The sequence below is a fragment of the Mus caroli genome, chromosome 9, assembly GCF_900094665.2.
Source record: "Mus caroli chromosome 9, CAROLI_EIJ_v1.1, whole genome shotgun sequence".
NCBI classification, from domain to species: Eukaryota; Metazoa; Chordata; class Mammalia; order Rodentia; family Muridae; genus Mus; species Mus caroli.
In genome coordinates this window covers 101,312,552-101,326,623 of record NC_034578.1, presented here as the reverse complement: position 1 = coordinate 101,326,623, position 14,072 = coordinate 101,312,552, and the positions used below count along the sequence as shown (strand labels likewise).

At 44.9% G+C, this 14,072-nt stretch overlaps 1 protein-coding gene across 1 annotated transcript in view; it reads left to right on the top strand.

The window, feature by feature from the left end:
* The window catches only part of Col6a5 (collagen type VI alpha 5 chain), a 105,612-nt gene that overhangs the window by 22,536 nt on the left and 69,004 nt on the right, over positions 1-14,072 (top strand). The window contains exons 5-10 of the mRNA XM_021172713.1: positions 797-1,357; positions 3,729-4,283; positions 6,742-7,317; positions 9,460-10,035; positions 11,980-12,320; positions 12,420-12,501. Coding sequence (XP_021028372.1) covers positions 797-1,357; positions 3,729-4,283; positions 6,742-7,317; positions 9,460-10,035; positions 11,980-12,320; positions 12,420-12,501 — 2,691 coding nt within the window. The remainder of the gene's footprint in view (positions 1-796; positions 1,358-3,728; positions 4,284-6,741; positions 7,318-9,459; positions 10,036-11,979; positions 12,321-12,419; positions 12,502-14,072) is intronic.

Genomic DNA, 14,072 nt, shown 5'->3' with positions numbered 1-14,072 from the left:
CTTACTCTGGCGAGCCCTCCGCTCTTTATTATGTATCAGTTCGCTTTGCTCTATCTCAAGGTTTGCAAGCCCAGATCAACCTGTGCTTGGCAGAGGACCGTGATCTTGGCCCCAAAGCTTTGTGTATTGATCTCCATAGTTGTAATTCTCTGGGTTGGACTTATTTATTTCTTAAGGAATGGTGGCTCAAAGTCTACAGCAGTGTCAGGAATCACTAATTACCCCAAAGCTGCCAACAACAAGAATTCTAAAATGGCCAAGTTGCTCTGTGTTTAGAAGATTGGCTCATTTACATAAGGAGATAATGGCATGGGGAAACTTACAGTTTGAAAATGTGCTCTTTGTTTACTGGCTGTGTGATCTTAGATAAATCACTATGCCTTGCTGTGTTTCCGTGTTTTCCCAAGATGGTGGTACATTTCAAAGGTTAAAATGGACAGAAAGATCCAGGCACCATACCAACACAGAGGCTTATTTTTGTTTGTTTGGGTTTTTTGTTTTTTTTGTTTGTTTGCTTGCTTTGTTTTTTTGAGGCAGGCTTTTTTGTGTAGCCCTGGCTGTTCTGGAACTTGTTCTGTAAACCAGGCTGGCCTTGAACTGGGAGATCTGCCTGTCTCTGCTTCTTGAGTGCTGGGATTAAAGGCGTGCATCATCACTGCCTGCTTCTGAGGCCCTGTTCTTTAGATTCTCTACAGCCTCATGTTCCCTTACAAAGCCTGGGACAAAGTTCCCTCGAGATGCTCTGTGACTAACAGAGTGCTCACTGCCCACACTCTCACATTTGTTTTCTTTTTAGGCTGTGTGGATACAAAGGAGGCTGACATCTATTTTCTCATTGATGGGTCGTCCAGCATCCGTAAGAAAGAGTTTGAGCAAATCCAGATATTTATGTCATCTGTGATAGACATGTTTCCTATCGGCCCCAACAAAGTCCGGGTTGGAGTTGTGCAGTATTCACATAAGAATGAAGTGGAATTTCCTGTCTCTCGCTACACGGATGGCATTGACTTGAAAAAGGCTGTTTTTAACATTAAGCAACTCAGAGGTCTTACATTCACTGGGAAAGCCCTGGATTTCATATTGCCTCTCATAAAGAAGGGAAAGTCAGAGAGGACCGACAGAGTCCCCTGTTACCTCATCGTGCTGACTGATGGGAAGTCAAACGACAGCGTTCTAGAACCTGCCAACAGACTGCGGGCTGAGCAGATCACCATCCACGCCATCGGGATTGGTGAGGCAAACAAGACACAGCTACGGCAGATCGCTGGGAAGGACGAAAGGGTTAACTTCGGACAGAACTTCGATTCTCTGAAGAACATAAAAAATGAAATCGTTCACCGCATCTGCTCTGAGAAAGGTAAGAGAAACAAAGTGAAACCCAGAAAGGGATGCAGAAAAGTCAGGCGAGGATGGGAGTGGAGCTCAGTGGTAGGACACTTGCTTGGAGTGGATATGCCCAAGGTTTGAGCCTCAGCCCTGCAAAGCAAGCAAGCAAGCAAGCAGGCAAGCAAGCAAACACACCCAACAACAACAACAGAACCAAAGTTGGGTATTATAGTAGGTGGCTGAGGTTTTCACTGGAAAGAAAGGACAAGGATGCAAAATATAGGTGATTTTTTTTTTCCTGAACCACTGGAAAGAAAAGCAAAGAAGCAAATGTGTAGTACTGTGGGCAGAATCCCATGTCCTGGGATTCATCTTCCTCTTTCCCCTGCTGGTGAACATAACACAGTTGTCATATACAGTTGGGGGTCTAAGAACAAGAAGATGAGAAGGAAGGGTTCCCAGTGTCTCCTGGGTTGACTACAGGAAAAGAGAAGAGCTTTGGGGGGCACAACATAGAGGACACCATAGATTCTTCTTCAGAGAAGAAGGTTCTAGGCTGATGTGAGGAGGCTGGTACGGTGTTTGTAGTTCAGGTATCCAGGCATGGACAAGGAAATGAATCCTAACTAGTGAGTGGTGCTTAGAATGCTAAGGAGGCTAGGCCTGAGGGACCAGAGAACATCAGTACGCCCCACAGCCGATGCTGATGGCTGACACAGTATGTCTGTGTGCTGGACTAAAGTACTCCAACAGCAACTCTTCAAGCCCAAGGTTACAGAATGGTATTGCTCGTTTTTCTCATCTGCAATAGGCTGGGCAGTTCAGGTCCAGTGGACAGGCAGGGGCTTCCACCCTAGGTGGAACTGAAGTGGTACTCCTCGCCTCCAAATGTGGACAGCGAGGCCTGAAGGGAGCTTGCCATACTCAGTTGTTTTGATGGTAGCACCCAGAAGAGGCTGGGCTGCTGTTTCTCGGTTACTGGTTCAAATTTAGTCGGGGGGAGGGGGAGGGGTCATGTCTTGTTGCAAGGAAGGCTGGGGCACGCATTCTTCTGCTGGGAAAACATCTGCCTGGATGACCCTTGATTAACAGGTAAAAAATGGGAAAACATTAATTAGCATTCTAGAAGCAGGCCCTATCACGTGTAGAAATAAGGGAGTAGCTTCCGTGAATGTTAAATGCATATAAAAGTATCTAAGCCTTGATATGTGCCGCACACACAAGTGTTGCTAGCAGTTTGCTTTACCTTGGGGTTTTGGTAAAGCCATATTCATATTGTTTTAATTTTAAAGATTTAAAAAAAGTTTTATGTGTATGAGTGTTTGGTCTGCATATATGTGTACCATGTAGATGCTATGCTTGCAGAGGTCAGAAGAGGGCATCAAAACCACTGGGGCTGGAGTTATGGATGGCTGTTAGCTACTCTGTGGGTGCTGCACGTTAAACCTGGGTCCTCTGCAAAGACAAGTGTTGTAAACTGCTGAGCTGTCTCTCCAGCCCTAGTAACACTCATTTTCCAAAGCTTATAGAAGTTGTACATGCATATATATATATATATATATATATATATATATATACATATGCACACACACATATATATACATATGCACACACACATATATATATATACATATGCACACACACATATATATATACATATGCACACACATATATGTATACATACATATATATATGTATATATGTATGTATACCCAAATTCTATAAGGGCTGTGTGTGTGTGTGAAGGAATAGTCCCTGGTGAATGAATATATGTGTGTACTAAAGCATGTAATATCCTAAAACAAAACCTTTTCACTACAATTTCTAGAGTTGACTTATTTATCAAATAATTTAAAATTATCCCAGAACATAACGTTGCTGTAGGATTACTTAGATTTATGTTTTTCATGACGATTTTTGCATTAGTTTCATAACTGTGTCTAAATGAAACATTAGTCCCAGAAATGTTGAGAATTGGTTACTCTGGCTCTGTTTAACTTTTAAAAATCACCATTACAGCTTTAACATTTAATTACCTTGAAGCTTGGTATTTCTATGTACTTAAGAGTTATGAATGAATGAGTGGTGAATGGGTGAATGATGAATGAATGATGGATGAATGGGTGAATGAATGAATGAATGAATGGGTGATTGTATGGATGAAGGATGGGCATTTGGGATTGGCATTTTCTTTTTAAAGTTCCTTGGGTTGTCCTCAGTGAGTTTCTGAGGCAGGGTTCTTGTCAGGTTTCTTCTACCAAAGTTACAAGTAAAAATGTCTGATGTAACAGCCATGCTGGGTCAATTCTACACTCTCCTCATAAGTGAATTAATTTGTGATTGCTTACTGCGTCCTCCAACATAAGAACCACACTGATTTCTGATCTTTTTCTCCCAAACAGGATGTGAAGACATGAAGGCAGACATCATGTTTTTGGTGGACAGTTCTGGAAGCATAGGGCCTACAAATTTTGAGACAATGAAAACTTTCATGAAAAATCTGGTGGGGAAGATTCAGATTGGCGCCGACAGATCCCAAGTCGGTGTTGTTCAGTTCAGTGACTATAACAGGGAAGAATTCCAGCTTAATAAATACTCCACGCAGGAGGAAATTTATGCGGCCATAGATAGGATGTCTCCCATCAACAGAAACACTCTGACAGGAGGTGCACTAACCTTCGTGAATGAATACTTTGACCTTTCCAAGGGGGGCCGCCCCCAGGTCAGAAAGTTCCTTATCCTCCTCACAGATGGAAAAGCCCAGGATGAAGTGGGGGGCCCAGCCATGGCTCTCAGGAGCAAAAGTGTGACCATCTTCTCCGTGGGTGTGTATGGTGCCAATAGGGCTCAGCTGGAGGAGATCAGTGGAGATGGCAGCCTGGTTTTCCATGTTGAGAACTTTGACCATCTGAAGGCCATAGAGAGTAAACTCATCTTTCGAGTGTGTGCTCTGCATGGTAAGTGCCTCACCCCCCACCCCCTCTTCCCTTTAAGCCTCCGGGATGTGAGATATTGACTTACCTCACACTAAGAGGGCTGCACTCTGGTCTCAGCCACTTCCTAGACTTCAGTGTTTTTAAGTTTTGAGTCATACCCATATTTTTATGGGTATGGCTGCTTAGTCTGCATGGATGTCTGTATACCACACGCACACACTCAGTGCCCACAGAGGTCAGAAGAGGGTTTCAGATCCCCTGGAACTGGAGCTACCGATGGTTGTGAGCTACCATGTGGGTGCTGGAAACGGAACCTGAGTCTTCTGGAAAAACACTCAGTGTTCGCCACCCTTCCAGCTCCCTTTTCTTTGGTTTAAAAAACTCTCTTTATTTGAAAAAAAATATAGAATTGAGCATATTCTCCCATACCCACATACCCTCTCTTCTCTTCCCTTCTTGCCCCCCTCCCATTAATTCGTTCTGTCTCCATAGATATTTTTACTTCTACTTTTAGTCAATTAGAATGCTTTCATGCCTCTATAATCCATCCAGGGCAGGAAGTAATTAGAAGCATCCGTGCATCTCCCTTTTAGCTGTATTAAATGGTAACCTCAACAGCTCCGCTCTACCAAGAACATCCCTCATATTTTAAATACACAGTGTGCATTTTTATTGATTGGTAGTCTTCTGGCAGCTAGGCATTTGTCTCTTCATTTACTATCACTTGTGAAATTATAGTGTGTGCCTTTCTCCCTGATGGCTTAAGGTTACCACAATTCTCTCATAAATTATAGTGCTTTTTAAAAAGTATTGAGCAATACTCAGTTTGAGCCAACCCCCCCCCCTTTTTTTTTAGTGCTGGGAATTGAGCTTCCTGCCTCACTAGTGCTAGGCCACTGAACTGCATCCCAGCCCAGATGCTATCTGATTTAACCTCTCTTGAACTAGAGCTTGCTATTGAGCTGCACGAGGCCTGAAGACTCACATTTCAAAGCCTGTCATGTGCCCTCATCTGTTTTGAAAACAGCTAAGGGAGCAAGTGAAACCATCGGAAGTCTGTTGCGTGTTCTCCTGGCAGCATAGAAACAGCCATTGGGTTTCATCCTTCAAAACTGGGTGTTCAGAATTTTTAGAAAGTTAACAAATGAAACACCTTGTTGCAAACTGGGCTTTGGGTGTTATCTTGGGACTTTCCAGTAATGACCTAATGGGAGTCTTCTTTCTCTACGTGTGGCAGTGATTCTCAGGTTTTGATAGCATTGAGAGGTGTACTAAAGGACCAAGCCTCCAACTTTAGACTCTTCATTTTGATAAATACTAACATTGGCAGAGCACTGTCTGGAGCATGAGGTAAAACTGCCTCATATAGCAACCGACTTGAATAATTGAAAGCCTCACTGGCTGAAATAAAGACTGGAGGTAAAACAGGCTGGTAGGAAGTCAAGGATGAAGTGAACTTTGGAGGGCAGCTGCCTAGGTTATCAAGGAAAGGAAAAAAATTACCATGAGAGTCTAGACTTTAAAGGAGCACCAGAGTGGTCTGTTGGCTTTGAAAATGGAAGAGGGCATGGGGCCAGGGAAACAGAGATGGGCACTTTCATTCTCCCATCCGCATATCCATTCATTCCTAAGTATGAGTTCTGGAGGCCAGGATGGAGCACACATTAAGTGGGGAGTTCCATGATACATCTGGGGAGGTTTGTGTACTGGGGCTACAGAAGACAGCTGGAGCCATAGAGAGTGGAATATAATCCCCAGCCTACACAATGAGTTCCTGAACTCTCCAAGACAGCAGGCTGTGTTTTGTTTTGCAAACCCTAGCGTGTCTCCCGTTATTATTGTCCTTGAATTGGCTTCTGACATTGTTTTTATGCTGAAAGCTAATTAGCAGAGGCACCCTTGGATCAGAGATGCAGCAGAATGGAATAGTGCAGTACAAGGGCCATCAGCCATGAAGCCCCTTAGTTAAGGGCGCGTGTGCCCTTAGAATCCTGCTCTGCAACTTGCCCTTGGCTGAGCTGTAAAAATGCCAGCAACCACCTTGTAGAACCAAGTGAGACAGGGGCTCAACTGGCAAAGTGATTGCCACAAAAATATAAAGATCAGAGCTTGATCCCCAGCTTCCATTGAAAAAGCCAGAGTTTTCAGACATGTGCCTGTAACTTCAATGTTGAGGAGGTAGAGACAGACAGAGCCTTGGGGCTTGCTGGCCAGCCAGCCTAACCTACTTGGCAAGTTCTAGACCAGTGAGTGAGGGAACTTGTTTCAGAACCAAGGTAGATGGCGTTCTGAGGAGTGAAAACCGAGGTTGCTTTTTGACCTCCACGTGCACACAGCTATACACATATGAGAAAGATGAGACATGGGCAATGAGGTTGGGGCGCCATGTACCTAGAATGCTCATGGCAAACGTTGACCATGTTCACTCAGTGTATGTAGGTTGGAGTTTGTGAGTGCCTGGTGTTTATTTCTTTTTCAGATTGCAAGAGGATCGAACTCTTAGACATCGTGTTTGTGCTGGACCACTCAGGCAGCATAGGTCCACGTGAGCAAGAAAGCATGATGAATCTCACCATCCACTTGGTGAAGAAGGCAGACATTGGTAGGGACCGAGTACAGATTGGAGCGCTCACATACTCCAACCATCCCGAGATCCTCTTCTATCTTAACACTTACTCGAGTGGATCGGCCATCGCTGAGCATCTGAGGAGGCCCAGGGACACTGGAGGGGACACCTACACGGCCAAGGCTCTTCAGCATTCCAACATCCTGTTCACAGAAGAGCACGGCAGCCGCCTGAAGCAGAACGTGAGGCAGCTGATGATTGTCATCACAGACGGCGTGTCACACGACCGAGATAAACTCGACGAGGCAGCACGGGAACTCAGAGACAAAGGCATCACCATCTTTGCAGTGGGTGTAGGAAATGCCAACCAAGATGAACTGGAGACCATGGCAGGGAAGAAAGAAAACACTATCCATGTAGACAACTTTGACAAACTGAGAGACATTTACCTGCCTCTGCAAGAGACTCTGTGTAATAATTCACAAGAGAGTAAGCCGTCATAACTATTGCTTAATACTTTGTTCTTTGAGACTTGATTATGATGTGTGTTGATCATATTCACACCCCCTCCTTCCTCCAACCCCTCCCAGACCCACCTCTCACCTCCATTCCCCCAGCTTCATGTCTTCTTTTCCATTTTGGGTTGCCCAGATACTTGTGGATGTGGGGCTAGCTGTTGGAGACACCCTTAAAGAAAAGCGAGTCTACGTCCCCCAGAAGCTACCCACGGCAAACAGTTCCTCAGTTGGGATGGAGATGGGTGATCCCTCCCACTTCCATGACAGAATGTTCACCTATTGATCTCATGCAAGACTCAGTCACAGCTACTCTCCTATCCTCAAGATGCTGTATTATCTAGTCCTCTTCAACCTCTGGCTCCTACAATCTTTCTCCCGTCTGTTCCATGATGGTGTCTGAGCTTTTAGGTGTGTGATATATGCATGTGTATACCTATTCTTCTCTGTGTGTGTCTGAGTGTGTGTATCACCCCTCCACCCATCTGTCCTGTTGCCATGCGGGCCACTCTCAAAAATTTATGATGTATCTTACACACACTGGACTACGTCACACCACTGTCTACAGCATTTTGGAAGCTTTCTAACTCTCTCCAACCGTTGTGCACTTATCCCATCTCATCTGCCGCCCCTGCCCTTTTCATGTCTTCTTTCCTATTCTGAAATTTCTCCACCTCTTTGTGCACTTCATTCTAACCCCTGAGATCAGCTTATCACTTGCCTGTAGCCAGTCTACTTAACAAGTTTAGCTTTGTTTGCCCCATGCTCCCAGACTCGCATACTTGTCTTTCTCTTGGTGTCAGCACTTAGTGCATAGCTTATTGTGGTGAGCTTCTCTCATCTGCTCCCATCAAATGACTGCGGGTTCATCAGCCTCTTGTTCATTACTGGGTCCCTGCCAAATCCAGCACATCACTAACCCTGGTTTTGTCCTAGGAATATGCATGCTACTTTGTCTTCTATGATACCTTTCAGAAGTGGATGCTGAGATGGAGTTTGGGGTACACACATTTTAAGGAATCACACTTGTGAAATAAAAAGAAAGGCAGGGTAGGCAGAAGTCAGCCCGTGGTGCATGTCCAGTGAGGCTATAAACTTAGCACTGGTGCAAGCACTTCCCAGGATGGCTGCCCAGCATCAGGCTAAGATGGCAAGGATGGGGTGAGGAGGGAGTGTGAACTGCCCTGGGAAAGATGTCATTTGCAAGACATCTCTATATGGAAATCAGACCTGAAGGAACTGACAGCTGGAGCCTCCAGTCACTGCAGGAAGCTTAATCTTTCTTGAAGGCTTGTCTGAGCAGCTTGGCTCTGTGTCTGCCCCTCTGCTTCACAGGGAATTGTGTGACACTGGGCAACCAATGGTTACCATCTGTGATTGCCCTTCTGCTGTTCAGAGCCAGGGAGTCTGACTGGAAGTTGGAGAAAGTTATCCCTTGGTTTTAGAGAATTTCATACTGAGCTTCAGGGAGATGGTCCTGTGTTTATGAGCAGTGCACACTTGTTTCATACATGTCTAATATTGAGACATTAGAAAACAGAAGTAGAAAAAAGTCTATTTTATGTGCTTTTATGAATCTACCCAACTCTGAATTCCCCTTTCTATACATGCACAGTTAGAATGTGTCATGAGCTGGTTGGGATTTATGATGTTAGTGAATGCCCAAAGAATTTTGGAAATGATACTATTTAATACACATGTAAACTGGCAACATCAGCAACAACAGAAGTTTCAACAATACACTGTGGTATTGCTACTTCGCCCCTTCTGATCTGCAGACATTGCAGAGACTTCCAGGCTTGCAAAATATCTCTTCATGGGAGTATTCAATCTGTTCAAATTACCTACTTCCTTTCTGAATAGCCTGCAGTATCTTTCTCAATACCTCATGCAAATATAATTACACTTTGAAAAACGTCTATTATCCTCCCCTTTCCTGATATTTTTCCTTCTCTTTGCAGTCCAATCACTGAGTCTCTCCTCTGTTAATTTATCTCAATTCCCTGCTAATGCAAAACAATTTAAGTATTTAGCAAAGCAATTTGAGTAGCTCAGTAATGGAACAATTTAGAATGATGCATGAGGAAATAATTTATACTTCTCCTTTCTGTTCCAGCTTGTAACCTTCCGGAAGCTGATGTGATTTTCCTTTGTGATGGCTCTGACATGGTGTCTGATTCAGAGTTCGTTACCATGACAACTTTCTTGTCAGACTTAATTGATAATTTTGACATTGAGTCTCAAAGAATGAAGATCGGGATGGCTCAATACGGGAGCCGGTATCAGGAAATTATTGAGTTGGAAAGCTCTCTGAACAAGACTCAGTGGAAATCTCAGGTCCACAGTGTGGCCCAGAGCAAGGGGTTGCCACGCATTGACTTTGCTCTCAAGCATGTGAGTGACATGTTTGATCCATCCGTTGGCGGGAGAAGGAACGCTGGTGTCCCTCAGACTCTGGTTGTTATAACATCTAGTTCTCCACGCTATGATGTGACAGACGCGGTAAAGGTCCTGAAAGACCTTGGCATCTGTGTCCTGGCTTTGGGCATAGGGGATGTTTATAAGGAACAGCTTCTGCCCATCACAGGCAATTCAGAAAAAATAATTACCTTCCAAGACTTTAATAAGCTAAAGAATGTGGATGTGAAGAAGAGAATGGTCCGTGAAATTTGCCAGAGCTGTGGGAAAGCCAGTGAGTGTCTTGCTGTTGTTTGGTTTTATCAACCAAGGCTTCCTGTGCTTTTGTTTCATAAGGGTATACTGTGGGCTAGCCCCTGTGGAATCCACTTAGAACACTGTGTGCTGAGAGGAGACATCGATTGCTGCTTCTCCCTGGAAGCTTGCGATTAGTCAACCTTCCTCAGTGGCAGGATTGGGTACAGAGCACAAGGGGATAGGGTTGGCTGTGTCCTGTAGACATCCCTGTCTTCTCACTACAGCCAGAGTTTCTGCTCCTTTCATACACGGAGCTCTGTCCCTTGTACAAGGAAATGAAGGAGCGTGTCTTTCATCTGGTAGGATGTAAGGAAAATGAATATTCAGTATTGAAACTTTAACTGTTTCAACATTGTGTTAAGCTAGTAACAGACTCGTGTGTGTGTGTGTGCGCGTGCGCTGTTTATGTGTATATGTGTATGTATATATATATATTTATAAATATGTATAGAGTAGATTTGTAAAAATGTTATTTTTATGGTTTTGCTTTTGTATGTGGATGTTTTGCCTGCTTGTATGTCTGTGGACCATATGCATGCAGTGATCTCAATGACCTTAGGGACTAGAAGAGGGCATCCAATCCTGTGGAACTTGTCTGCACGCAGCTACTGTGTGGGTGTGGCTGCAGTGGTCCACAAAAGTCAGAAGAGGGTGTCAGAGCCCCTGGAACTGGAGTTGCAAATGGTTGTGAGCCAGCCTGTGGGCACTGGAAACTGATTCTGGGTCCTCTGCAAGAGCAACACGTGATCTTAATTACTGAGCCATCTGTCTAGCCCTGGTTTGTTTCCCTTTTAAAGAATAACATCTTCATGATTGTAACATAGTAAAGATTTTAGTTATCTTTACAGATTACTTAATCCACAAATGTAAATGGTTGCAAAGGCCTCTTGGATGTTGTAGAGGAATCAGCTTGGCAGGGTGTGAGGTCAGGAAATTGTAGAATGGTATTCCATCCTACAGGGATGTCACTCTTCAGGGGCAGCTGGCAGGAGCCACAGGGCACTCAGGTTCTGTGCATCTGGGGCTAGGAGTTGGGAAGACACCACAGAAGCAGGCATTTTTCACTATATGGAATTTGTGTATGGGCAGTAATCCTCCCTACTGCCATCTCCAGAGCCATGATGCTGGAGGCTACTGCATCCTTTATAGCATGTGTCAGGCTTTCCAAGTGCTCCCTGTTTTTTCGTGCCCTGCTTGGGTACTTGTGTGGAAGTAAGATGAAAGAAGATCTGGGGCTGGAATTAGCCAGAGTCCTTACTCTGGAGTAGCACCACCATGTCCCTTAGTCCGTCCGAGAAGGAGCAACTGGCAAGGAACAGAAGGGACCTAACATGCGACTTGCTCATTCTGTCTAGCCGGGGTAATGTACTTGTTAGTTGACTGTGCTTACAAACTGGAAATGGTACAGCTCTCAGGCTTTACTTTAAAAATGGATCTAACAACATGGGGCCTCATTTACTACTTGGCCACTCTCAGTTGCTGCTGGCTGTGGACAGGTATGCGGCTCCATCTGCTCTCCAGATAACGGTCTTCACTCTGAGGCCATTTGACTCACCTACATGATCCACCTGTCTTTGTAAAACTTTACATTTATGACTGCTAGAAACTGAATAATCTCCAGGACAGGTCAAATTATTTAATGTTATATTCTTATGAATCAGAATATGTCATCTTTAAAAGCAAGAAAACTTATCTACATACATAAAGCTACAATTTGCACTGAAACTTTTAACATATGAAGGGACAAGAGGGAACCTGTTTTATGTTGGTAGACTAGCCAGTATCTTCATTTTCTTGGGCATCATCTGGGTGCTGCACACTGCCTGGAGTGTGACAAAATCATCTCTCCTATTTTCAACCCCCTCTGCAGTCCTTTGCTCCTGCTTGCTGATTAATCTAGCCTTGTTTCTTTGGTCTCCAGATTGCTTTGTGGATGTAGTGGTCGGGTTCGACATTTCCACTCACCGTCAGGGCCAGCCTTTGTTCCAGGGCCATCCCCGCTTAGAATCCTACCTCCCGGGCATCTTGGAGGACATCACCTCTATCAGAGGGGTGAGCTGTGGTGCAGGTGCAGAGGCGCAGGTGAGCCTGGCCTTTAAGGTGAACAGTGATCAAGAGTTCCCAGCCAAGTTCCAGATTTATCAGAAAGCAGTGTTTGACAGCTTGTTGCACGTCACAGTCCGTGGACCAACTCATCTGGATGCACCGTTCTTGCAGTCACTTTGGGACATGTTTGAGGAAAGATCTGCATCCAGGGGCCAGGTATACAGCCTACCTTCCATTCTCCACCGCAAGCCTGTTCATTTGTTCCCCGTTATACCTCTGTGTTATGTCATCCCATTTCCTTCTCTCTTTCTGTAGGTTCTGCTCATCTTCTCAGACGGTCTCCAGGGTGAAAGCATCACCTTGCTGGAGCGGCAGTCAGACAGGCTCAGAGAAGCAGGTAATGAATTGAAGATACACACAGTGGAGCTTGGAGTATGGGACCAGGTCTCTGCCCTATGTGTTCTAAGATCTTGGGATCTGCATAGCCATTTGCAGAAGATACTGCTGGTGATGTGTGTAATATGCTTTGATTGGTCCCCATTTTTCTCCCCTTAATGATGCGATGCTACAGCCACCCATTTACATTTGCAGCCTTCCTCAGACGCGTGCCCTTGATGAACCCCAGATGCTTGGACTGAGGGTAGTTTGTTGATAGGAAGTAGCTAAGGAAGGAGATGTTTCTCTTGGTTCGTGTTTAGGGGGATACAGTCTATCATGGCGGGAAAGGCATGGTGGAGGCAGCTCATAGTAGCAGATGGCTCCATGGTGGCAGTCGCTTGCACATATCTCAGTGGAATAGGAAGCAAAGAAAGGAATTCTGGAGATCCGTTGGCTTTCTCTTTTTTCTCCAAGACTCCAGTCCAGGAGGTGGAACTGTCTATATTGAGGGCAGGTCTTCCACCTAACTAGAAACATTTGCATGGATATACCCAAGGCTGTGGCTCATTAACACCCTTGGTGCTTGTTAAGTCAATCAGGTTGACAAGGAAGAGTAGCCATTACAGGAGGGGTTAGATGGAGTCTCATCACAGTGACTGTGGCTTTCAATGAGGCAGGCATATAGAAGTCTGATGCTCTTGCCTCAAGTGGGTCAACTTTGGCACAGTTAATACTTCAGAGTCTCTCATGATGCAGCCAAGGCTGAGATAAAACCCTGCTCATGGCTTTCTCTTTGCTGACTCCCCCCCCTGTACCCCCCTCCCCTGCACACTTGCTCACACTTTCTCCTCTCAGATCGGGCTTCTAGGGTGTCTGACCTAAGATGCCTTTCATTGTTTCTGGTTATCCCCGTGGAAGGTAGCAGTGTGGGCTAGCACAAGCACTTCTCACCCTACCTCTGTATCCACCAGCTTTGGTGAGCCCAGGGTGAGATGGAGAAGCCGAGAGGAATCTTCATCTAAAGGAGAAGTCCCTTAGCTGTCAAATATGACTCATCGTCTAAGACTGCCTTGAAGGAGCACCAGACTGGCTTTGGGGATTCAGTTTTCCTAGATACCCCTCTTAGAATCATAATGCTTCCGGCCTTATTGCTGGGTGGTGCCATCTGCCTCCCTTAGATCCCTTCAGCATCTTCTAATGTGGCAACTTCTTTAATATGACACCCGAAGCTGCAGAATCTTGCTTCTGCTCCTGCTCCAGCCCCAGTGCATTCCAGATGCTCCAGCACACAACACTTTTCCTTCTTCAAGGTGTTTACAGCCTCGTTCCTTTCAGTCTCCAGTAGAGCTCCACACATCCCCCTCCATTCTTAGTCTTCCATTGACCCATGCCTGGTTCTTTCTTTTTTTTTTTTTAATTTATTTATTTTTATTTTTTTGATTTTTAATATTTTTATTACATATTTTCCTCAATTACATTTCCAATGCTATCCCAAAAGTCCCCCATAGTGCCCCCCACTTCCCTACCCACCCATTCCCATTCTTTTGGCCCTGGCATTCCCCTATATTGGGGCATATAAAGTTTGCAAGT